General features: G+C 31.0%; 1 protein-coding gene and 1 long non-coding RNA gene across 3 annotated transcripts; one reads left to right on the plus strand and one right to left on the minus strand.

Annotated features, from left to right (window-relative positions):
* Positions 1-9373: 9373 nt before the first annotated feature.
* LOC121212486 (NEP1-interacting protein 1) lies at positions 9374-11030 on the plus strand. The gene is made up of 5 exons (XM_041085309.1): positions 9374-9705; positions 9991-10142; positions 10285-10368; positions 10454-10618; positions 10717-11030. The coding sequence occupies exons 1-5, from the start codon at positions 9552-9554 to the stop codon at positions 10879-10881; spliced, it is 720 nt and encodes a 239-aa protein (XP_040941243.1). The 5' UTR covers positions 9374-9551; the 3' UTR covers positions 10882-11030.
* Positions 11031-18793: 7763 nt separating this feature from the next.
* On the minus strand, positions 18794-20067 carry LOC121212487 (uncharacterized). Of its 2 annotated transcripts, XR_005907728.1 has the most exons (3): positions 19858-20036; positions 18885-19587; positions 18794-18808 (listed from the first exon to the last, which is right to left on the minus strand). It is a non-coding gene; the product is annotated as an uncharacterized lncRNA (long non-coding RNA). The 2 variants fall into 2 exon arrangements; XR_005907727.1 differs by lacking the exon at positions 18794-18808 and having other exon boundaries at positions 19150-19587; positions 19858-20067.
* Positions 20068-25330: the final 5263 nt, after the last annotated feature.

A 25330-nucleotide genomic window follows, 5' to 3' on the forward strand; every position in this document is an offset into this window, starting at 1 on the left:
CTATGTCTAGGATTGCATGCAACTCCGCTTAATTATGGAAGATTTACTCTTAAACAATGACTTTTGCTCCACTAAATAAGCACATCAGACTTGAATTAATATCCTGGAATATTAAAACAAGGATTAAAACTCATAACTAAGAATAAGAAAAGTATTTATCATATAATTCAAATAATAATAAGATTTGTCTTAGGTTTCGGCCTCCTTAGGTATTTAGGGAGTTTTGTTGATAATGACAGGGGAAAACATCTCAAAATTGGGAAAAGAATAAAACCATTTTTTATTTTTATTTAATTTTTCTTCCTTTCCTTATTCCTTATTCCTTATTCTATTTTTTTCCTTATTTTTTTTTCCATCTCTTCTCTTGTTCTTCATCTTCTCTCTTCTAACCCAAAAGCCCTAGCCACTACCTCTTTTAAATATGTTGTCATTGCTTCCATTGGGCCATCGCTGGCAAGCTCAAAAGTAGAAAGACATTTCAAAATCAGGTCATATCAACAACGGGATTAGGAGATTGAAGCATGAAAATTCTCAAGCTTTGGGAGTGACCTCACAATTTTTGAGGAGTTTGTTTTTGAGAAATCTAATCATATAGATTTGAATAGGAGGCTTTGGGCTTCATTTTGGTGGGTTTTCATCAACAATCTGATGTTGGAGATGCTAGAGAATATGTCGGACAATCAGAACAGTGACGTGAAAAGCAACAATTGTGCATAAAGAGAAGAAAGAAGAAGGAAAACATAGAAAATAGGGAGAAAAAATGTTCTTCAATGTCGTTAATGATAGGAAACCGCTCATTACTGGTGGTTTAACAAAAGAATAAGGCTGGCCCTGGCCCTGGGGGCTATTTTGAGGTGCAACCGCCCAAGCCCAAAGATAAAATGGGCCAAAAATGTTTATTTCATTAATGATAAAAGGGGCCCAAAAGATAAAAATATCTTTAAAATAATATTTATTTCAGATAAAAAGATTCTTAAAAATTATTTGTTGTTTGTTATAAATAATAGATTTTTAGTAAGGTAATTATTTTGTCCAATATTAAAGGAGTAAAAAACTCAACAAGCAGATTTAAACTAATGCCAAGTGTTTTTTTAATTATTATTTTATTATACTCTAAAAATAAATGACATCAATCTAGATAGATTTTTTTTACTCCAATAACAATATATATAAAATAATTATCTTTTTTTAATAAATGCACAATTAAATTGAGGTTGGATTAATTCATCATAGAGTTAAGTAAAATTCTTAAATAATAATAGTATGAATAGATTTTTTTTCTTACTTGAATATAGAATTTATATTTTTTCGACGCATTAAAATCTAAAATTATGATTTATTGTGATAACCATCACGCCATATTCACTTATAATTAATTTTTTATATAAAAATCTAATCTACGAGATTTGTACAACAGTAACTTAGGTGTAAATAATGAGAAAAGGAAATAAAAACATTCCATTAAAGTAAATAATGAAATGATGAATTTAATCAATTTTTTTACAGCAATTTAAATTAACAATTTTTTTTAAATGACCAAAATAAAAAAACTCTAATTTAAAGTGATTAACGAGTAATTTACCAATAGTATAATTTTGATTTGAAAAAACAAAGAAGTGTAAGTAACAGTTAGAATAATATACATTCTGGTGAATATCATTAAAAGCACCCAAAAATATCCAAGGGGGAAGAATAAATGAAGCAAACCTTTCTTGGTAATAACAGTTGGCTAAATTCAATTAATGCCATTAAAATTTCACCACTTGCCTCTATCAATATTCTCCATAACCCTAGCACATGGTTTTTCTTGTTTAAAAAAAATAGTCTAAATTTTTTTCCCTAAGTCATTTGTTTTTTATTTTTTATTTTGCTCAATAACAGTATTAATTTTTGAGTTGGTTATTATTCGTCTTTTTTCTCTCTCATCAACCCTTTATTTATTTCTTCTTCTTATTCACTACACATGTCTTCTTTCTTTTCAGTTTACAGATTTATTTTATGGGTATCTTTCTTGTCTTCACAAGTTGTGATAGATAGATGATGGTGCTTGTCGTTTGTTAAAATTTCATTAATCACGAGTAGTTTTTCTTGGAAAGTGGGTGACTTTTCATCAACTCAACTTCTCAATCTATTTCTATTTTGAGAGTATTTTAGAATTATAAATGATTTCAAGTGTCGATTTGGACCCGTATTATCTTAAGTTTTATATTTTTTTGTTTGTTTTTCCATTGTTTAATAAATCTTCAGTTTTAGAAATTCTTGTCTACTCTGTAGCACGGTTTTTAGTCTTACTCATGCATGTAATCTTAGTTTTACAAGTAATTTTAGGGATGATTTTGTTGTCGTTCTTCCTAGTTTGGTGAATGTTCGATTCTTTTGTCGATTTTTGCTCATTGTTTTGGATCATCTAGGGTTGATTTTCCTATCGTATTAAGTGCTTGCAGTCACTTCTGATACGTTGTGCTTGAGTTGTGATAAAGCCAATTGTCAACGTGTCATAATATTTTATTGATACTGAGGCTAATACTTTTGTTGTATTGATGGAGCTTGTCCTTCACCATCTACAACGAGTGTTTACTATTTTTTTCTTTAAATTGTATGATTCTATTTATTGAATGAATTAATAAATTCACTTTAAAAAAATAATTTCACTTAAATTTTTATTTTAAATTTGAGATTCAACACCATCATAGAATACAAATAAAATATAAAAAATGTACATACATAAATATACCGTAAGATTTATACTTCATAAATATATATAACAGAATATGTTTATGAATTGAACCTTTATTAATTATAAATTTGTTTTAATTTAAAGATTTTACATAAAAATATTTATAAAAACCAAAAACAATATTTATTATTTCTTAAAAGATGTTTTTGACATTATTTCTTGATTAGATTGATATCTAATTGGTAGACCAAGTGAAATAAATATTTTTAGTAAATATTAGGAATTAATAATCTACCTTATTCTGCAAATGGGTGCCCATTGTTTTGGTTTGCTTAGGTTTTTTTCTCTCCTCACCCATTAATTTGGGTATGGTTGGGCATCCAATGTCCCTCAATTCCAATTCATTAGGTGTTGCTGACAAGTTCTAGGGTAAATTCATGAGGTTTCTTTGCTTGTAGGAGATTTTACTTTTCTGCTCAAACAAATTAAATTAAATCCTTGGGACAATGTTTATGTTTGGTGGACATACTCTTCAAATTATGTATTTAGAGATAAAAAGGCCAAAATGTAGCTTTCTAATTTGTTCATGCATGTTGATAGAAGCACTTCTAAATTCCATATTTATTTGATTAAGATGTTATTCTCACTCAATGCACATAATATTTTGTTTTAAAGGAGTTTGCAAGTATACGAGTCAAATTGTAATATAATATTGTATAACGAGATACCGAAAGTACTCTGAGGATCGTACCTAAAGGAGGATTGATTAAATCTAAATTTGTTTCTACAATAATAGATCTAAACGGTAATCACTGAAAATCATATTACTATAAATAAAAAGAAATAATATTGTGGAATAAAATAAAACTACTAGAAAGAAATTAACCAACAAAGAAACCTCGATTGACAGGCAGAAGATTAACTCGCCTCAGTGGTTGTAATTAATTTCAGAATTTGAGTTTTAGTGAATTAACTAAAATCTAACCAATTATTATCTCTTGACCTCTAACTGATTAATTAATCGATAAATACTCACTTATCTCTCTACTTTTCTTTCTAAACCGAGATAAATTATGATTTTCTCGGTAGACTTATCCTCTCGGCCTATCTACCTAGATTACTTCCTAGTGTCGTCAATCCTAGGGTTTAAGAAATGCATAATTTTAGTTAACTAATTCTAATGGAAATCCTCATTAATTCGTTAACCACTCCCACATTCGTTCATAAATCACCCTAAAGGACTTAGCCACTAATAGATTTAATTACCATTTTCCCTGCAATAATTTAATCATGCAAACACACAAATAAACTAAAACTAGAGAAGGATAGAAATTGATCCCTTTGATAAGCTGAATGCTTTCGATTCTGCAAAATTCTTTAACACCTAGCAAGATATCAATGTTGACAAACAAGAAGTGAAAGAAAAATATAAAAATACTTCAAAATGAAGTCTTTGATTCAAATCAAATCCAAGTTGAAAAATAAAAAAATAAACTATCACTACAGCAAATTAAGCTTTTAGCGGCGTTTTTAGTGGGTCTGTGAAAATAATGTTGCAAATAGTACGTATTTAGCGGCGTTTTATGCTACACGCCGCAAAGGCAGTGTTATCAGCGTTTTTCTCATAAACGCTGTGAAAGGTAAAGAAATAGGAGCTTTTTTTTCCCTAAACGCCGCTAAAGGTATAACAACAATAGCGATGTTTTTCCTATAAACGCCACAAAAGTTAAAGCAAAACGTCGCAAAAAGTTAAAAACGATAGCGGTGTTTTACTCATAAACGCCGCTAAAGGTAAAGCAATAACGGCATTTTGCCCATAAACGCTGCGAATTTTTTTAATTTTATTGAAACGGCACCATTTTGATAGCTGACCCCCCAACTCTTATTCCCCCCAAATCATTTTCCCCAAATCCCTAACTTAATTTTTTCCCCAAATCTCTAACTTAGTATTTTCTTTCCCATCCGTCTGCTGCTGGTCGTTTGTCTGGTCATCCGTCTGCTGCATCACCGTCGACAGTGCATTTGTCATCGATCTTCGTCTCCTTCGTTGACGCTTCTCCGTCAATCACTGCTCGACAGTCCTCTGCTCATCTGACTCTTGTTTCGAAGCTTGGCAAGTTATGTTGAATTAAATTTCTTGACTTTTTAGTCTTTTATGTGTGTGTAAATATTTTCATCAGATATGATACTGAAATTCGCAACTAACCTGGTAAACTTGCTATACTTTCAGAAATACTATCAAAATTTGGTGAGGGCATATTTTTATTGGTTCAAGTGATTATATTACTTGATTTTACGCATTCATGGAATGAGGCCTGGGTTGAAAAAGATGAACATAAATGGTTGGCTCAATTCCAGTGGTTCGTTATTGTTCTCCATTGTTTCTGTTATTGATTACTAATGTTTAAATTCTGTTCCTTCAAGTATATTGCTTTACTTGCTATATCAATTGGTTGCTACCTTGCAACATTTGCGTTCTCTGGCATTTTGTTTATATGGTTCAACCCTTCTGGTCATGACTGTGGTCTCAATGTCTTCTTTATTGTCATGACAATGGTTTTGGCATTTTCTTTTGGAATTATAGCTTTGCATCCTGCGGTAAGAATAAGCTTGTTTTTCTATTTATTGCTTTTACATGATCAACTGACCTGCTGCAAACAACTTGATGTAGTAAATCATTCAAAGAGTAGGTTACTGTAGAATGACAAGAAAATTGGAAATTATCTGGTTAGCTCCTTAGGCTATCTGCTAGTTTACTCAGTTTTTGAAACTTTTATCTTTTATAACTTTATAATAAGAAAATTGGAGCTATGATCCTCTTGGTAAAACTACCAAGTCCCAAATTTCTTAACTTTCAAAGCTATTCATTATTATGTATACCAAGCCTCCAAGGGACAGTTCACACCATAAATACGAAAAGCTTGCTGCATAAATCTTCCGTTGGAAATTTTGCATATACATGTAAGACATAACAGTGTAATAAGTCTAACCTTGGGCTTTGGTAGGCTTGTAGTGTTTAGTGATATTGAATTAATGAAAATATTTTAGATTTTTGCAACTGACAACATAATTGAAATTGAAAATCTTTTAACAGGTGAATGGCAGTCTTTTGCCTGCTTCTGTGATATCAGTTTACTGTGCTTATGTGTGCTACACGGGTCTCTCCAGCGAATGTCTGTTTTTCTTTGTTTAAAAAAACCATTTCTAGTTTTAAAAATATTTTTAAAAGAAAAACTGTATAAAATAAATTATTTTTTTTTAGAATTTTTTACTTTGAAAAAGAGAAGTTAAAATTTTTAATTTTTCTTTCTCAAAAGTATTTTTAGTGCTTAACTACTTTTTTAACCTTCCAATAACATTGTATTTTTCCTCTCTTTTTTCTTGGTGCTTAATTACAAATGTGTTAAAATTATTAATTAAAAATAAAAAATATTTTTTAAAATACTAATTACAAATATTTAATGGTTATATTTAAATATTTAAAATGTAATTTATATATTCTAATTAAATTTTATAAGTAATTAATATTTATTACTTAAAAATATTTACAATTTATATTTCATTTATTAAAATATTAACAAGTTATAATAATTTTTTATATTCTTACTAAAATAAAATAATATTAATTAATTTAAATTTTATTTAAATGCATATTTGTTACTTAATAATAACATGTTTAAAATGGACATTTTATTTCTCAAAAGCACTTTTTGGCAACAATGCTAAACACTCAAATTTTAAATTAAACTTTTCAAAAACAATTTTCCACAAAACTTTTCAAAAGCACTTTTCAAAAGCATTGCCAAACTAGCCCTATGTATGCAATGGTCTCCATAATAAAGCCTCAGCTATTTCACTTAGTACTCTTATTCTTGGGATGCTCACAACAGTTCTCTCAGTTATCTATTCTGCTCTTCGTACTGGATCCTCAATGACATTTTTATCGCCACCATCTTCCCCAAAAGTAGGTACTCAAAATAATGCAATACTTGTAATCTTTTAAAGTCCCCTGAAAAGACGTAAGTCGAAGGTATTTATACAAGTATTCCATTTGATCTTTGCATATAGGGCCAAAAAAAGGCCGCTAAAAACTTGCTTTGTTGTTGTGCATTTAGAAAACTAAAATAAAATCTAATTAAAACTAAATCTACTAACTAAAACCATAAGTTGGCCTCCAAGGCTCCCTTCATGCCTTAGCATAACCTTGCAATTTATAGGCAAAGTTAGCTGCCCAATTAGGTCAATTACAAGCCGTAATTGCACTAAATATTGGATTGTGTGAACAAAAACCCCATTGATTAATTTTTGCCCTCCGTCAGATCTATGTCGCGATACATAACTTTGAACAACACTTCTTGAGCTCGTTCTGTTGTGTTGCAACTCCAGAAGCTCGTGTTGCGACTGACTATCATTCCTGATGCTTTTGGGCTTAAAAATAAGTGTTCGGCATACTCAATTAACTCGTTAAGACTACTTTAAGGCCTATATTGACCCAAAATGTTAGCTAACTCAAAATTATGCATAAAAATATTTATATTTACAATAAATTAAATCTAAATTACTAAAACTGAAAATGCAATAAAATAACCTAAAACTGCTTAAGAATAAGTTCGTTAAGTGTTGAAAAGTACCTAATTTGCCACTAAAAATTATGTCATGTCAATATTTAAATATCTTATTTAGTACTTTTTAAATATTTTCGAAATTCAAATGTAAAAGTTATAACTTGCATCTTTTGTGTTTGATAAATGTATAGGTGTTTCTTGATTTCATATAAAAAGAATAAAACACAATTATAATAATATAATTTTTAAAAAAAACTTAGTCATGTTTTACCTAAGTTGGTACTCGATTTAGGACTTTTTAAGTATAATATATATGCTACTCTCATTTGAGTAAATATTTACAAAAGACACGAAAGGGAACAAAATGGAAGTGCAAGGAAAAAAAAAGGTTAGGGAAAATAATTTATACATGTATATTTTGTTTTTATAGTTAAAATTAAAAAAGAAATGAAAGTAAAGCCATTTCCAGGGCTTTTGTTTCATTGAGTTGTGGATGAGAAAGTAAATTTTCTTAGCTTTTACGCCAAATTCAGGTACACTATATGTTGGGTATCTCGACATTATTAATTAAGACACAAGAATAAGGCTGGGTCAATAGGCCGAAGGTGAACCATGTCTTTTTTTTACCAATGATAATTATCCTATTCATCTTTAATAAGAAGGGGAAAGTTGAGGCAATCAAGCACCTTTAGGAAGCTTTTGAGAGGAGTTCAAATCAACAAATAAATACACATAAATATGTGCTTTATTTTAGCCACAATGTTTGAGCGAATGCAATCAAACATTTTTCTAGTATTTTACATTATGATTTACAGTTAGCTTGACAAAAACAAAGACCTTTCTAAAGTCTTGAAGTGGGTAAGCCAATGGATGTATAAACCTAAGTTAGTGGTAATATTCAAGATTAATTCAGTATTCAATGTAAGTATGCTTAAGCCTATGTATGAGGATCAAGGTGATTTCAATTGAGACGAGTTACAATGAGAGCAAAAAAAAAGTGATGACTTCTTACAATTAAAATGTACAAAAAAAAATACAATACGAGTTAATTTGCTCATTCTAGCTCTATTACACTAGTATAATTGTTATACCATAATGTGATAGTGGAAAGCGACAATGTGAATGGGGTGGGATGCTACAACCAAAGAGTGATTCCGACAACCACCTCTCACTAAAAAGAGACATCAGAGAAATATACAAAGTGATGATGGGATGTAAAAAATCATGGTGTACAGCAAACCATATAGGAGACATGGTGGGTGCGGAAGCCAGTATCTACCCCTCTTGGTAGTATTAGGAGTCTATTACTCTTTCATAAAATGGGATTAACTAGCTTTTTTTATTTGAATAAACTCACATACCTTTTCCTCCAAATAATATAATATATAACATTCATTATGTTGTCAGGGAAAGTAACAAAGAGAAGAGTCTTTTACTCTCATAAAATGGGTTTAGCGGACTTCGTTTATTTCAATAAACAATATTAAGTTATATGACATTCATTATGTCGGTGAAAGAATTACATATAATATTTTAAAAGATGACCTTTCTAGTCCATGTATTTATTTGTTTAGAAAATAAATTGATTTGGGTGAAAGCAAACTTAGTTTCTATTAAGCTTTAATTAAAAGATATAACAACATTTAGTGTGTTTAGTTTATTTTTTTGCTATATTACAGTATTTAATTTCACCATCACTATTATTTTTATATTAATCACATGTAAATATATTACCCATTCTTAGTCTTAAACCTCACAACTTTTCTACTTTGGTTTTTAACTTTTTTTTTTTGGGTTTATATTAATTTTATAATTTAATTTTTTAAAATTTAGTCCCTAAACTTTAATTCTGTTAAAGTATAGTGATAGATTGTGCCGCCTGATTTTTTTAAAAAAATAAAGTCTTTATTTTTAGATTTTATATTATTTTTTAATAAAATTTAAGTGATGAATGGTATATAAAAAACTTAAAATGGATTGATTAATAAAGGAAAATGAATTGTTTAGTCATTTTATTAGACACGTTTAAAACACTAACAACAAAAATGCAATGGCCAATACGGAAATAACCCCATGTATTAGTACTTGATTTTCTTTTTCATATGAAAATTTTATCTCATTTCATTGCCTATGAGAACTAATTACTTTAGCTTTGGGCCGCCGGCTATAAATGCTCTGTATTTACACCAGAACCTTCCCCACCCTCACTCGTTAAAAACCGACTTCTTTCACTTCTAACATTCAATTCAACCTTTCACACTCCCTCTCTCTTCACTCCTTTTGTCCCTTGTTTTAGATATTTTCTTCCGATGTTAAAGGACTGTTTCCCTGGATTAGCATTTAGATGTGGGGAAGCTCTTGCTTTCTGGATTTTTGTTCTAATGACAGATCTTAGGATTGGATTCTTAATTAAACTCTTCAAAAGATCACTCTTTGCTGCTTTCATCTGCATTTTTGCTTTAGGTAATATGCTTTCTTTGCTTCAAGTTTTGTACTTCTCGCTTTTTGGTTATCTTTTTTAGCTACTCGGGTTTGTTTTTTCATCGATTTTGGCTTTTCCTGCAGATCCCATTTTCTTGTATATATTGTGTTGGTTTTGTCTCTGACAAATGAGAAAGTTTGTGCAATATTTACCTCTTCTAAACTCCTATATTATGTTACTCTGATTCGGGTATAGTTTGGAGGATCGATCCTCCCTGTTTATAGCTGCTATATCAGTTTGAACTTTGGACTCAAATTTGCTTGTAGGAGGAGCCATAGTGGGAACTGTAGTAGGAGCAATGAAAGGGCAAACAACAGAAACTGGGTTTTTCAGGGGAGCTGGAATTGGGGCTGTTGCAGGTGCGATCACAGCCGTTCAGTTACTGGAATCATTGGCTGATGGGGAGTCATTGTCTAAGGTCACAATTCGCATTAATTTCATCCTCACTAATAGTTATACATTCAAGTGGAAAATTTTCTATTTTAATTAACCCTTTGTTTAAATATAAAAATAAAAAATAATAAAGTATAAATTTCCTTATTTGATTTGCTGTTTTATAGGTAGCCTTATTGGTTAGCTTAGTAAATGGGAAGGTTTTCATTGAATGGGTAAGCCCAGCAGTGCTAAAAGCATACCAATGGCAAGTAAGTAACTCTCTGAGTAGCCAAACAAAGTAATATTTGGGTTTTGGTTACACTGTTCCTCTTATGTTGATGAAAAAAATTGCAGATGAATTCACTTGAATCGACATACAGAGAAATCTCAGACATATATGATGTAAATGGAGGAAAGGGTTTATCTAGAAGTTGCATCCAAAAGCTTCCAATGCAGGAATTTCATTCTATTGAGAGGATCAAATCAAGGGAGGAATCTTGTTGTTCAATTTGCATACAGGTAAACCAAATCTCGATATCTGCAATCCTTTTTCTTTTCATTTCGATTTGTGTAGCAGTCAAATGAGATTTTGCATGTATATATATATTTTCCTATAGGGATTAAAGGATGGAGAAATGGCAAGAAATCTTCCCAGATGTGGGCACATCTTTCACTTAAAGTGCATAGATGAATGGCTAAGCAGGCAAGGAACTTGTCCCATGTGTAGAGAGGATGTTCTTGACGATGATGATAATGGTGGTGGTGGTGGTGAAGAAGTGTAAATCAGGAAATTTTGATTCACAAAAAGTTGAGTTTTTCTTTTTTGTTCTGAAATCTGGTGTATATATAGAGCTATAGACCATTGCACAAGGGTTTTGTAGAAACTTTTTGATATTTCAAAGCAGTAAAGTAGCGGTCGTATTATATATTATTCAGATTTAGATTGAAGTCTTAATTTTGAGTATTGGTTCAATATATTTAAAATATTTGAATGGTCATATTTTTCATACATTGATGAAAATTATGTTAAAATTATTTATTTTATATAATTTATTGGAAATTTCAATGCAAAATGTTGAGCAACAATGCCAGCTCATTGGCAGTGAATGTATCAGTGGATTTGAGCACTCAATATGAACTTCCAAATCTGAGCAGCACCGCCTTCATTTGCACAATAATGGGGCTTCTGAGATACTTTATTTATAATATTTTCCTTTCAACTTTGCTTCAAGTTTTGATAATATCTGAAGTTATAGGATTTCAATTTACGCCCATCAGAGACGGGCCCAAAGGGATTTAATCCATCTATTTCAGCATTCAAAGCTTAAAAATGTTCCGAAACTGACCTTCATGTCTTTAGTTAAAATATGTCAATATCCCAAATAAATTTTGTTAAAACAACAGCAAATACAATACTTAGATTAAACTATTAAAATTTAATAGATTCTCTACAAACAACCGAAGACCCACATCCTGCTAAAAATCAATTTAGTGATGCGATTAGCCATTGTATTCTCACATTTCTTATTCATCCATTTTCGATAAATAGATAATTTTAGGAAATATTTTTAAAACCAAAACGGTAGTTATATAAATTAGATCATCAATTTGTCAGTCGATCTAATTAAAAATTTATTAAAAATAAAATATTAAAATTTTGGTTTAACTATCGATTCAACCAATCTGTACCGGTCACAATTCATCAGGTTTGTTACCATTCTCCAAACCAATATCTTGACTGATTCTTTGTTCAACTTATTTCATTCAAACATCATTGATTTTACTATCATAATTATATATAGCCATATTATTTTAATATTATGTTGTCTTTTCAACATTAACTGTTAAATTCTTTTTTCTAGTTAAAAGATGGAGTTTTTTACCTAAATAATATAAAAAAATAAAATATATACTAAAATAGTATAAGGCCCTATTATTTACCAATCTAGGTAAACTCAACAATGTAAAACCAGTGTTGCCTAAGTAATTGGCGACACCCCTCTCCCCTGCCATCTATGACATCATATTTAAAAAATTAATTTTTTGGGGGTGTCGCCTAAGCAATCGACGACACTAGCATTTCAAACATAAAAATACACGGTTTTTTTTATACTGGTAAAACGAAAAAAAAAAATTTTATTGGTGCCCTTTAAAATAAAATTTTTAAAGCTAGAAGTAAAAAAAAAAAGACACCGACCTGACAGCCTACCATCGATGTGACCCGTCGATTATTTTATATATCAATTTTTTTACTTTATTTTTTAAAAATAATATTATAAACCTAACGGCCTACCACTGATGTGACCTGTCGATCACGGGTTCGAGTTCTAATACCCGATTATTTTATATATAAGTTTTTTTTTACTTTCTGTTTATATATATATTAATTAATATTATGAATATTGCAAAGGGGGGTTGGTTTGGTCCCCAACCCCCCACAGATACCTAAAGAAAAAAAATTCTAACAAACAGAGCTAAAGGTCTCCCCTCACCAAAAATTAGAAAAAAAAAAAAGAAAATGTTAAGTGTATTTAGTTAGTTGTAAGGTTATTTTTTTATTAGTATAATTAGTTATTTCTTTTTATAGTAGTTTATTTGTGTTAAAAGTGTATTTAGTGTTAATATTAGTACTAAAATGTCTGGTTGTATTTTTGTAGTTTTAGAAAAAAAATAGAGAATCAATTTTTTACAGTTATTCATTTCGATGGTGTTTTTTAGAAACAACTGTTGGTTGTATTTTTGAAACTTGCAAAAAATTAGGAATGATATTTGATATGAATGTGTCCGTCAGTGATATTAAAGAGAAGGTCAATGAAAAAATTTCCCGACGTTGTGGAAGGAGGATGACAATACTATTCTACAAATTTCCAGTTTCATCAAATCCTATTAAATTTACCAAAATAGAACTTTTAGACAATGATGATGTCGAGACATTGGCCGCATTGTATTGTCTACCAGAAAGGGTGAACACTGAATCAATTCAGTTATTTGTTGAGTTAGCAAATGTGGAGCCCGTCGAAAATGTAACTCAATTAAGTCAACAATATGGAGTTGAAAACCCACATATAGAGGTTCCTAGAGCGTCTGTCAATAGGAGGTCATTTGTGTGTGGTTTTGACATTAATCTTAATGTTGGATGTTCAGATCAGTACAGTAGTAGATTACAGATATATCCAGTCGTTATTGAAACCAATGCGCTTGGTGAAGATGGATGCAATAATGATGGTTTTTCTGATCACAAAGGTGAATATTTTAATGACCCCTATTTAGACAATGTCCCAGATGATATCAACGATGAAGGACCAGATGATGGAAATGATCACGCCCTTTTGATTGGAAACCCAAGTTGTGGCATCATCATACACAAAATCCTAGGGCCTATATGTCAGTCGTCGATCCAAATGCGACGCATGCTTCCGAGTTCCCCGAGTACCTGGACATAATACCTACTCACCTGATGTTAACAGATCCTGAATCAGAAGAGTTGTTAATGGGTTAAAGATTTACGAGCAAATACGAATGTGTCAATGTCATCAAGCGATATAGTATGAAGGTGTCAATGGATTATAAGGTGGCTGACTCTAAACTAATGATCTATGTTGATGAGTATTGGAAGTTGATAGAAATGTGCAAGTGACGGGTACAAGTTACATTTATCTAGAGATTCTAGTAGTGGGGGATACGAAAAAATGTTGGGCCTCATACATGCACTTTGGCGCATATGATGCAGGACCACCACAAACTTGATTCAAAAACTATCTGCAACTGCATATTAGAAATAGTTAAAGACATGCTCACCATTCCTATGTTGGTGCTGATTGTTGAAGTGCAAGAATGGTTCTAGTACTGAGTTGTATACTGGAAGGCATGGTTGACTAAACAAATGACCATGGATCAGTTGTACGGAGATTGAAATGCGTTTTACAACAAACTCTAAGGATGGATAGTCGCAATGTGAGAGTACATTCTAGAGACTATCATTAAGTTGGAGATGTTGCCTTATTACAATCGGGACAACCAACTACATCCAGGAAAAATAACTTTTCACCAGATTTTTTAGACATTCAATCCATGCATTCGAGTCTTTCCTCCTATAAGCCGCTTGTGCAGGTAAATGGGAACTAAAGACAACGCTTACATCATTTTCAATAGATCAAAGGGCTAATTGTCGCAATTAGGCATTCGGGTGTTCTATGAAGATCCGTCTATTGCATCAGGCACATTGCGGCGAACTTCCACAATAAATTCAAAAATATGGATTGAGTAGACAAGTATTGAATATAGGTAATTATCTGTTTCATTTTTTCCTTATATGTTTAGAGTTTGTGAAATGATACGTAAGATGTTGAAACTATCCAGAGTACAAGCTGGAACCACATCGGTTCAAACGAAGACTAGCTAACCTCCAAGCTGATATGTAAATTCAAACGAATACTACATTACAAGAGTAGTTTGGGAGTATGAAGCCTTGGCAATGGGCTCAAAGTTTTGATGACGGTTCGCGATATGGTTATATAACCACCAACCTGGAAGAGGTCTTTTAAGCGGTATTGTGGCGTACACCATCTCCCAATTGCATCTGTATTATTAGCTACTTTCTACCAGATGGCTACATTGATGTCGAGAATAAGGCTCAGACAAGTAAATTAGATGAATGCTAGGTTCGTACATGTCGAGGCAGTTAGGAAGGCAATAATAGTCAACAATCGAAGAGCGAGGACTATGAACGTTCAATTATATTCTCAATATTTTGAAACTTTTAGGGTGAGAGAGATTGTCAATTGTTGATCGAGTATCCCTTCTAGGTCATACAGAGTTGATTCCCTAAACAGGCAATACGACTGTGGGAAATTCCAGACACTTCATTACTCATGTGCGCACATCGTTGCAATATGTACTGATGCCTCCATCAATGTCGAACAATATATCAATGAGGTATACACACTAGAATGCATATTACGTATTTGGGGAAACGAGTTTCCAACAATATGAGATGTGTCAACGTAGGAAGTTTCTCCACCGACTTTCAAGTTGGTCAAATATTGCAATCTCCGTAGGAAGCCCAAAAGTCGGCTGCAAATCACTTGGATAAGAAATGACATGGACATAAGGGACGGGGTCAACAATAAACAATGTGGCGCGTACAGATTAAGAAGTCATAATCGAAACAAATGCCCTTATTGAAACTACCACCCGAGATAGTCGTCTCGGTTGACTAGAATGTGAATTATGTCTCCTATTTTGTATTGAATTACCATTTTTGTATTAATTTAAATTATTTACATATGTTTACATGAACTTGATTGTCACGTATATTTTCATGAACTTGTAACATATTTGAATGAACTTGATGGGCAGATATATTTGCATGAACTTATATAAAACATTTCATTAACATGGGACAAATTTTAGCTTGAAATAATATTACAAACTTTAAATAAATTGAACATTACAATAAGTCGAATTATTTGAATTAAAACCATCAAAATTTATGGTTTGGCGGGGTTGTTTATGGGGGTGTATCGTTGTGGTGGCCTTCTTTCGCGTTGTGGGTGATCTCCATGGTCAATGTCAATCTCACTTGAACCAACATTCTCATCACTCATAGGCGATCCTTGGGGTGTACTAGCAAACTCAAAAAATCATGTGTCACAAGTGTTTGCTTGGGAGGGGTGTAGTACTAGGGTGGCAATGGGCTAAATATGTCAAACATAATTAGTGAGCTCGGTTGCTATAGGAACTGCAACAACCCATCTCCGGATGTATTGCGTAAACCGAGTATTCCAGGATAAAATTGTAACCCCCATCTTCAGATGATAGGGACTAGCGGTCGAGTGTGTGTATGACAATGAAGGTGTCGACATTGGCTTGGGCTCGAGTTCAGGCTCGGGTGGTAGAGTAGGAGATGATTGATGAGGTCGACTTTGTAGGGGGGCTCGTCATTCTATATGTGAAGGGACAACTATCAATTGGCTACCATATAAGTAGGGCAACCTATTTCTCATTTACCACTATTGGTAGTCCTTCGAAAGAGTGAAATCATAAAAATATGATTATAGATGATGCCTTCTCTCTAACCAAGCATTCCACAACACAATGTATGGTTAATGCTCTAATGCCCAATTATTTGCATATTTTCCCTTCTCAATTCCGTGAACATATATTCCCAATTGTATAGGAATGTTCGAAATATGTTGATGGCACCTGAATTGACGAAGCACCCGATCCCCGACGTACTACACCACTATTTGAAAATTGATCACAAGTGTATTAACACACCACACGAGTGTATGGGTTGTAGTCAACGGAGGAATGACAGAAGCAACATCCAGCGTGATATACGACATCCACACGAATTGCACAATTAAAAATATAATTAAAATACTAATTGCAATTACATGAAATTAATTTAAGTTAATTTTTGAAAATAAATTACCTCATCCTTGGTGTATGCCTCGATCATCTGTTAGTATACAATCAGTGTAACACCCCAAAAATTTGAGTGTTGTTTGTTAACTTTTGATATAATTAAATCTCTGTATCTATGGCTAAGTGCTTTGTTTGTATGTTGAAGGTCAGGGGTTCAAACCTCACTTTTGAAAATTTTGTTATTTTGTTTGACTTGACCCTTATCATTGAACATTTGACTTAAGTTTATTTCTGTGTTAATTTGTATCAAGAATGAGCTTGCTGGTTCGATGGTTAAGTTTTTATATACTTTCTGATCTTGTGTTCGGGTTTCTGCATAAGCGAAATGGGGATATGTTTTTGCTACTCTACAGAATTAGTTTTGTTTTAAAAAATTAAATGGTTTCTTGAACTTTATTTTTTTTCTCTTTTACGTTATTTCTTTCTTTCTCTTTTTTCCCTTATTTCCTTTTCCTTTCTTTTCTTTTCTTTTCTTTTTTGTTTTCTCAATCGTTGAAGTTTGCCGTTAAATTTTTTCTGTTGTGTATTCGGGGAAGTGCACATTTCATTTGTCGATTGAAAAGATTAATTATGTGGGTTTTATTATAATTTTTTTGTTCAATGTTTGCTTTTGTCTGTTCCTTTCGAAGTTGGTTTCTATTTGATTTTCTTGAATTCTCTGTTAAGCATTCATTTGATTTTCTTTTAGGCGTAGATATCGAAGGTAATGATCTTCAACACACTAATTTGAACAATTATTGTTGACTCATCAGTAAGTGTTAGATTTTTGTGTCGTGTTAGATTTTTGTGTCGAAGCTTTCGACATAGTTAAATAAGTGCAAAATGATATGAATTTTGTTGATTAGGTTGTTTAATTCGTTTTAGGTCCCGAAATTCTTTTACAGTGTTCCTACATCTAAACTATACCGGTGTATAATGAAAACCCAATTTTCTGTGATTTGCAAATGCCGAAAAACATGGTTGTCGACACCACACGGCCTTGTGTCAGGCCGTGTAACTCACTGTTTACGAATTAGGGTAACACGAGCATCTGTATAGGTTATGTAACTTACTGTTTTGGATTTAGGGACATACGGGCTAGAGACACGAGCGTGTGTCCAAGCCATGTGAGAGATAATTCGAGCTTTGAGTCACACGGGCTTGCACTTGACCGTGTGCTAGATCGTGCAACTCATTGTCTTGAGCTACATGACCATGTGTTAGGCCGTGTGTGACATTAAGAGGGCTACACGGGCGTGTGCTAGGCCCTTGTAGCTACGGGCAGCCACTCAAGCCGTGTGAATCCACACGAGCTTATAGACCAAAAATCCAAAATTTTCCCTAAGACCATAATCATCGTTCGAATCGAACATAGGCCTATCATAGGGTTCGTATGATCTAATTTAGAAATTGAAACTATTATCTTACAATCTATTATTGAATAACCTATTATTCTGATGTAAATATATACATTTGTTCTGTGATCTAATAAATAAGTGTGATAGCGTTACATGAACACGATCTGAAATTGTATTATTATGTACTTATATCTTGTATCTATTAAATCTACGTCTGCATCTGGATTAGGGCTGAATAAAGAAGGAAGTGTGAGCAGTTTAATAATTTGCCAACTCTGGTGGCTAAGCCACAAACATTTTTGATTTTGGTGATTTATCGCATTTTAATCTAGCAGGTAGACCATAATTATTCTAAAACGTGACATACAACCACTATGCGATGTGTAGGGATGGATGGGTACTTGATGTCCTATATAGTGTATCAGGATGGACAGAGATGGTGTGTAGTGGATGAGGGTAGGAATCTACATCTGTATCTGATATGTTCTGCATCTGTATATTATATTCTCTGTTTCTGCATCTATTTCTAAGAAGTAGTTGATCTATGGAAATTGAAATTACGTCTGTATATTACCAATTACTATTGAATATAAGTTACACAGACACTGAGTTATAAACTCATTTGGATTGTTTGTCTGAATTTCAGGTAACCCACAAGCTTTAGTGGGTCGGCGTGGCAGAAGCTTGGTCATCTCCTTTCTTTTTACTTAATGTTTTATTTAGACTTATGCTTTTATGCGCTTAGCTTGTGTTTCAATTTATAAATTGGAGTTATACATGGGTTTGTTTATATAAATTATTTTGACTGTTAACTTTAGACAATTAAGGTTGGATATTTCTAACGTTTTGATGTAGTTTCCAGACTTGGTTTTAATGTTTAGGATAGGTACGGGGTGTTACAATGATTGTTTCTGACTTCCCGATATCCGGACAAGTATACCATCTAGAAATAGAAACCAAACTCGTTAAAACATATTTTCATGAAAAAAATCTTGATCCAAGTTAAATTTTTTTTTTACCTATTCACAAGTGGGAACACATGTACTTGGTGACCCACTGATGCCAGAAATGGCATCTTGTATAGCGCCCAAGATTATAGCAGTATCAGGAAGCCACCTATATCTTGTGTTTTATGCTTTGTCCCTCGACAAAGCTCCGATATAGCATCTCTAGTACTATCGAACCCCAGCTGTAAGAACGGGCACCTAGCAAATCAGTTAATAAGGGAAGGTACATCAAATGGACTCTGTAATAGCCCAAATTTAACCGGGCCTTAAAACCAAATGAAATAAATAAGTAAATAAATGATTGTTTATTTAATAGTCCATATAAAGTCCAGTTTATAAGAGCCCAAACATAGGCCCAAATAACTCAGACCCGTTATACCCAATCAGACCGGTTACAACCCAGCAGGCCTAAAAAAACTACCCAGCAAACCAGACTTAAACTAGACCAGCCCAACTTAAACCAGACCCAAACAGACCCACCTAATACTAATAAACCCGAAGGCCCAAATAGCAGGGGCCCAAATGACTTTCAGATAGGGTTAGAAACCCTAGCTCTCCCTCTCCTCAGCGCCGCAACGAGGTTCTGGAAACTTCGAGCCATCCCAAGCGTCTCGACCCTTCGACGCATGCCGTTCCAGTAGCCTCATCAGTGCCGTGATTCTAGGATCCGTGATCGGCGCAGTAATCAGAGGCTAGAGATTCCCTCGCTCGATTGCTTGCAAGAAAAGGAAAGAAGCAAGAATCAGAATCGGGGTTTACTTTTTTAGATTTATTTGTAAAGCAGTATAAATAGATGTAAAATACGATGTAAAGGGGGGGCAAATTTTGACAGAATAGAAAATATACTAACACATATTCATTCAGAGAAATACAAACATTTTTTAAAAAGGTGATTTAATCGTTATCTCGTTCTTTCTCTTTGAGTGCATATATATATGAATTGTTTTAGCAAAAACTATTAGTGTTCAAAGAAAAAAGGAGTTACCTGTGGAATGACGAAGGTTTTAGACCCTCAGACCATCGTGTACGACGGCGCGTGTAGGATTGATGACCGGCGCGTGGCCTACGGAGGCCAGAGCCAGGAGGGCCTCTCCTCTCCCCTCTTTCAGAGGGTATTTAAACTTTTTTTTTTAAAACTTAGGTTTCAAATGATTTAAAACTAAGAATTTGGCTTATATAGCCTTGACGAAACGACGTCGTTTCGGCTTAAGTCAATAAGCCTAAAAACGGTATCGTTTTAAGACCCCAGGATCCGCGCGTTGACCCGATTACCCGGGGAGGATCCGCGTGTTTTTGAGGATTGGGTTAATGACCCAATTAGTCCCTCCACCTTTTTTATGTTTACAATTTTGTTTTATTTTATTTATGATTTAGCCCTGATATTTTGTTTCAGTTTAAATTTAGTCCTTGCAGTAACCATTTTAAGTCCTGGATTAAAACGATGCTGTTTAGGGACAAGGGAAAATTTCCCGATAAGTCCCTAGGGTTTTAATGGCTTTTTCAATTAGGTCTGATCTCAGTTATTTTCTTATTAAATTAGCTACTGACTTTTATTTATGTTCAATTTAATCCTTTTTATCCCTTTTAATCTATTTATGACCTATTTATTTTAAACTTTATACATATACTATTATATTTTAATATGAATATACGTGTTATATATCTTTAAATTATTTACTTATATTTTATTATATTATATTACTTCATATCTTTCTATTATCATATTAATTAACATATATCATTACTTATTATTTATTATAATATATTTTTATCACATAATGTTTATATATCTTTATATTATATATTATATAATTATTTTATTATACATTATTTTATATTATTATTATTTATTATATATTATTTTTTTACAAACTATTATTATTTTACATTATTATTTACATATTATTACTATATTTTTACTTGTATTACGTATTCTTTATATATATTATATATTATTTTTACATATATACTTTCATATTATATATTATAATTATTTTATATTATTATGTCATCTTTTATACCATTATATATATTTTTTATCAATATATTATTATCATTAAAAGTTTTAACTTGTATTATATACTTATTTTTATTTATATGTTAATAATTACTTTACTTATATTCTATTATTACACATTTTGAAGATATTATAATATAATAATTTGTAGTACGTATATTTCATCATTAATTACTTATTTCATATTATTCTAAACTTATATTTATATATATTATACAATTATTTTATTATAAATATAAATTCTTTCATATTTGATATTTTATACATTATTTTTCTAAACCATTATATTTTATATTTTTATATAATTATTATTCTTATAAATATATATTTTTTATTATATATTATATCACATTTTTTATATATGCTCATTCTATTTATCAATCATTTGTATTATACATATATTTTTTTAAAACTTATGTTTTTATTATTATACAATATTTGCTTTTACTTTAGAATTAATGTATTATTGCTATGTTATGTATTTTATATGTTATGTAATACCTTAGCTTTTATAATTTATTTTCAAATGCATTTCTTTATATATGTGTTAAAATTGTATATCATCCATCATTTGTGTTTAAATATATGTTGAATTATATGTTTAGGGATTTTTACCTATTCTTCTTAAATATGTATTGTGTTTTTTGTATATTTTTCTTATTTAAAAATTGTCATGTTTTATTTCTTATATATGTTGGTTAGTGTATGATATTTATGCTGTTATGCTTTTACTTACCTATTATTATAACATGTTATCTCGTATGTTATGTTAATATGCTCCTTCATGCATCGGTTTTAAAAAAAAAAGACTTCAAAGTTTTCAACAATAAAAAGGCAATGCTTGGTATTTGGAAGCTTCGAGAAAAGTAGTGCCCTAACTTATTGGGTTGCAACTTTTCTCGTTGAGTTCGAATAATCAAGTACCCTTCTAAGTTTTTTTTAAGATTTTCAAAATACGAGCAACTGTCTTGGAAGTTCAAAGCGTTGTGTCCTAACTTACTGGATGTGACGTTTTGTCGTTTCGAGATAGGGATTTCCAAAAAGGCTAACTTAATGTCAATATTTTGATACAAGTGAATCCCAATTTTCAAAATCAAAATATTTTAAAGAGGATTGTATCTTAAAATTTTTAAAATTTCCGACCTTAAAGACATTTGATAATTAATTAGGTACCAATTTTTGGGCGTTACGAGGGTGCTAATCCTTCCTCGTACGTAACCGACTCCCGAACCCGTTCCTTTTATTTTGTAGACCAAAACTAATGATTTTAAAACAAAATGTTTTAAAGGTGATCCAATCACACCTAAAAACATTGGTGGCGACTCCTGTTTTCGTTTTTTAAGTCGATTCCCATTTTTCCAAAACCCGATTTTAAAAAATGGTTTCAACAGACTCCATTATTATTGGAATCCGACATAAGTACCCCCTATAAGTTGTAGTATATAGGTCCGAGTAGCCTCTATCTTCTCCCTCTCGGTTGCATAATTCGATAAAGTTTCAAATTTTACCTTCAACAATGAAAATTTTAAACCCGTAAATTTATCAGTACCATCACCGGGAGAGCATCCAGGCAAGTCATAGTAGAGCGTCACAAGATCTACTATGAGGTATGAACTAGTTACCGCATCACCGTCCACGGGGAGCCCTAATTGCATTTTGGCAAATGGATCGTCCTTGTTGTGTGATCTTTTGCAATAATTAAAGAATCCATACTGATATCTGCACAAACAATTAAAATTTTAATCATCGACTTAATAAATAAACAATATAAAAATAATGACAATTATTTTGTTCGAAGCCCATTTTTGTAATAAAAAAAATCTAATTACTCAAACAAACATATAAAGTTCACTTTTATATCTTAAAATATACAAATTATTATTTAAAAAAACATACAATAGTCAAACTAATCTTAATGTTACTTTCAACACAAATCTATCTTAATACAAAATTCTAACAATTCTAATAATTCCACTAAAATAAACTTGTACTACCAAACCTATCTTAATAAACATACACTACAAAATGAAATAAACATATACTGCAAAATAATAAAACATACTTACACTACAAAATTGGCATACACAAATTTAATTATTTTTTTAACATTCAAGTGTTTGTAATATAAAAATAAAAAATAAAAGAATACAACATACTAATTATAAATAATACTAACCTTTCAACACAAATAATATGCCTTAATATTAACCTTAATAAACTACTACTAAAATATAACTAATTATATTAAAAAAATACAACACACCTTTCTTTTATGATTTTCGGTGGGGTTGGGGGATCAAATCAACCCTCTTTTATAATAATCATGAAACTAATGAAATAATAATATTAATTTTTTTTAAACTGAAAGTAATAAAAAAAAAGAATATATTCGAGTATTGGAACTCAGACTCGTGACTGACGGGTCACATCGATGGCAAGCTGCGAGGTCGATTCCCTCGAGCTGTCAGGCGGCACCGGCCTGACGGCTTGCCACTAATGTGACCTGTCGCTCATGGGTCCGGATTTCAATACCCGAATATATTCATTTTTTTACTTTCAACTTTAAAAAAATATTTTAAAATATTTGGGTGCTGTCTGATGCATCGGCAACACCAATAAAAAAATACTTTTTCGTTTTATCAATATAAAAAATCATGTATTTTTGGGTTTGAAATACTGATGCCGCCGATTGCTCACCCAAAAAAATTATTATTTTTAAATGTGATGTCATCGGTAGCAGGGGAGAGGGGTGCCATCGATTGGTCAGGCGGCACCAGTTTTACAATGTTGAATTTGCCTAGATTGATAGATATTAGGGCCCTTATCCTATTTCACTATATATCTTATTTTTTAATATTATTTGAGTAAAAAAAACTTAAAAGATGTCGAAGTTTTTAATTTTTCAAGATTGTGACTAATCTATTTTTATTAGGTTAATATATATTTTTCTCTAAACTTGGCTATTTGTACCTAGTTGGTATCTTCTTTTTTTACCTAATTAGTATTTAAATTTGTATTCCAACACACATGTTGGTATCACCGCATTAAGACTGTTAATTTATGTTGACATGACACCAATAACCAATCTAATGGTGACATGTAGTAGTCAAATATAAACAAAAAATTATTTAAAAGTATATAAATTAACAAAAAAAAAGTATAATTTTTTTCACATATTTGAACAACAATTTATCCAAGTTCATTTTAGATTTATTTTTAGTAATTTTATATATTTTTTATTTTCTTTATAAAACATCAATTTTTTAGGTTATTTTTATTTTGAAAAATATTTAAAAATATATAATAAATAATATGTTAATTTATAAACAAATTTTGAATATAAAAAACATATAAATATATATAATTGTAAATTTATAAATTTATAGAAATATATAAAATTACTAAAAGTATTAAAAAAACATCTATAATGAATTTGGAGAAATAGTTGCCCAAATACATTTGAACCTAAACAACCACTTACCTATATTTTTTATTTCAAAATAATAATATAAATATATACTACAAGATATTTTATAAAAATATTTAAAATTATTATAAAAACACATCTGGAATGAATTTAAACAACTATTTGTCCAGATTTATTTTTTATATAAAAATATATTTTTATTAAATTATATATTTTAAATATTTTTTTATTTATATTTGTTACGTGACATGTATCCACCAGATTGATTATTAGTACCACGTTAGCACAAACGAATAGTGTTAGTGCGGAGGTACCAACTTGAGTGATAAAATACAAATTTAAGTGTCAACTAAGTCCAAAAAGAGGTAACTACTAAGTTCAAAGACAAAATATATATTAACTAGTATTTGGCATTTACATATATTTTGTTTTAATTATAAATGTTTAGAGTTATTGAATAAAATATGGCATTTGATAGATTAGAATATTTGTGTGGTCGTTTAAATATTCTAATATTTTTGATGAATAATATAAATGTGTATGTCCAAATATACAATTTATTGTTATGTAAGTATGTAATTTAATCTAAATGAGGTTGTTGGCTAGAGTCTAACCTCTCATGCTATTAATAATTAAATATTAAGCACTTTGTTATAAGGTCTCTTAACAAACTTCTCTTGATTATGAAAGAGATTAGTTGCTTAAAGCGACATTGGTAATTTAAAATATTTAATTTATTATTGTTTTGATTATCAAACCCATTAATTAAAATTGAGATTTTTTTTCATTGACTAAACTTTCATTACATCAAATTTTCAAACTTTATATTTAATTTTAGTTTTTTTATTTGAAAATCCTCTTTTACTTTTTATTTTACTTCGTTTCATTGGAAAAATAACCATATCAGTTCTGGTGAATATGACCCCACTCACTGCAATCTATAAATTTATTTTGGAGTAAATTTTTTTTATGGGTTTGATATCCACCCTTGTCTTTACTGTTGTCATCAATATC

This window comes from Gossypium hirsutum, chromosome A13 (genome assembly GCF_007990345.1).
Source record: "Gossypium hirsutum isolate 1008001.06 chromosome A13, Gossypium_hirsutum_v2.1, whole genome shotgun sequence".
In the NCBI taxonomy this organism is placed as follows: domain Eukaryota; kingdom Viridiplantae; phylum Streptophyta; class Magnoliopsida; order Malvales; family Malvaceae; genus Gossypium; species Gossypium hirsutum.

Excerpts from the sequence above, each read along its gene's own strand:
- LOC121212486 (XM_041085309.1), top strand. The coding sequence starts at position 9,552 with ATGTTAAAGGACTGTTTCCCTGGATTAGCATTTAGATGTGGGGAAGCT. Across the intron at positions 10,143-10,284 it reads ATGGGGAGTCATTGTCTAAG|GTAGCCTTATTGGTTAGCTT; the intron begins GTCACAATTCGC and ends GCTGTTTTATAG. Across the intron at positions 10,369-10,453 it reads TAAAAGCATACCAATGGCAA|ATGAATTCACTTGAATCGAC; the intron begins GTAAGTAACTCT and ends AAAAAATTGCAG.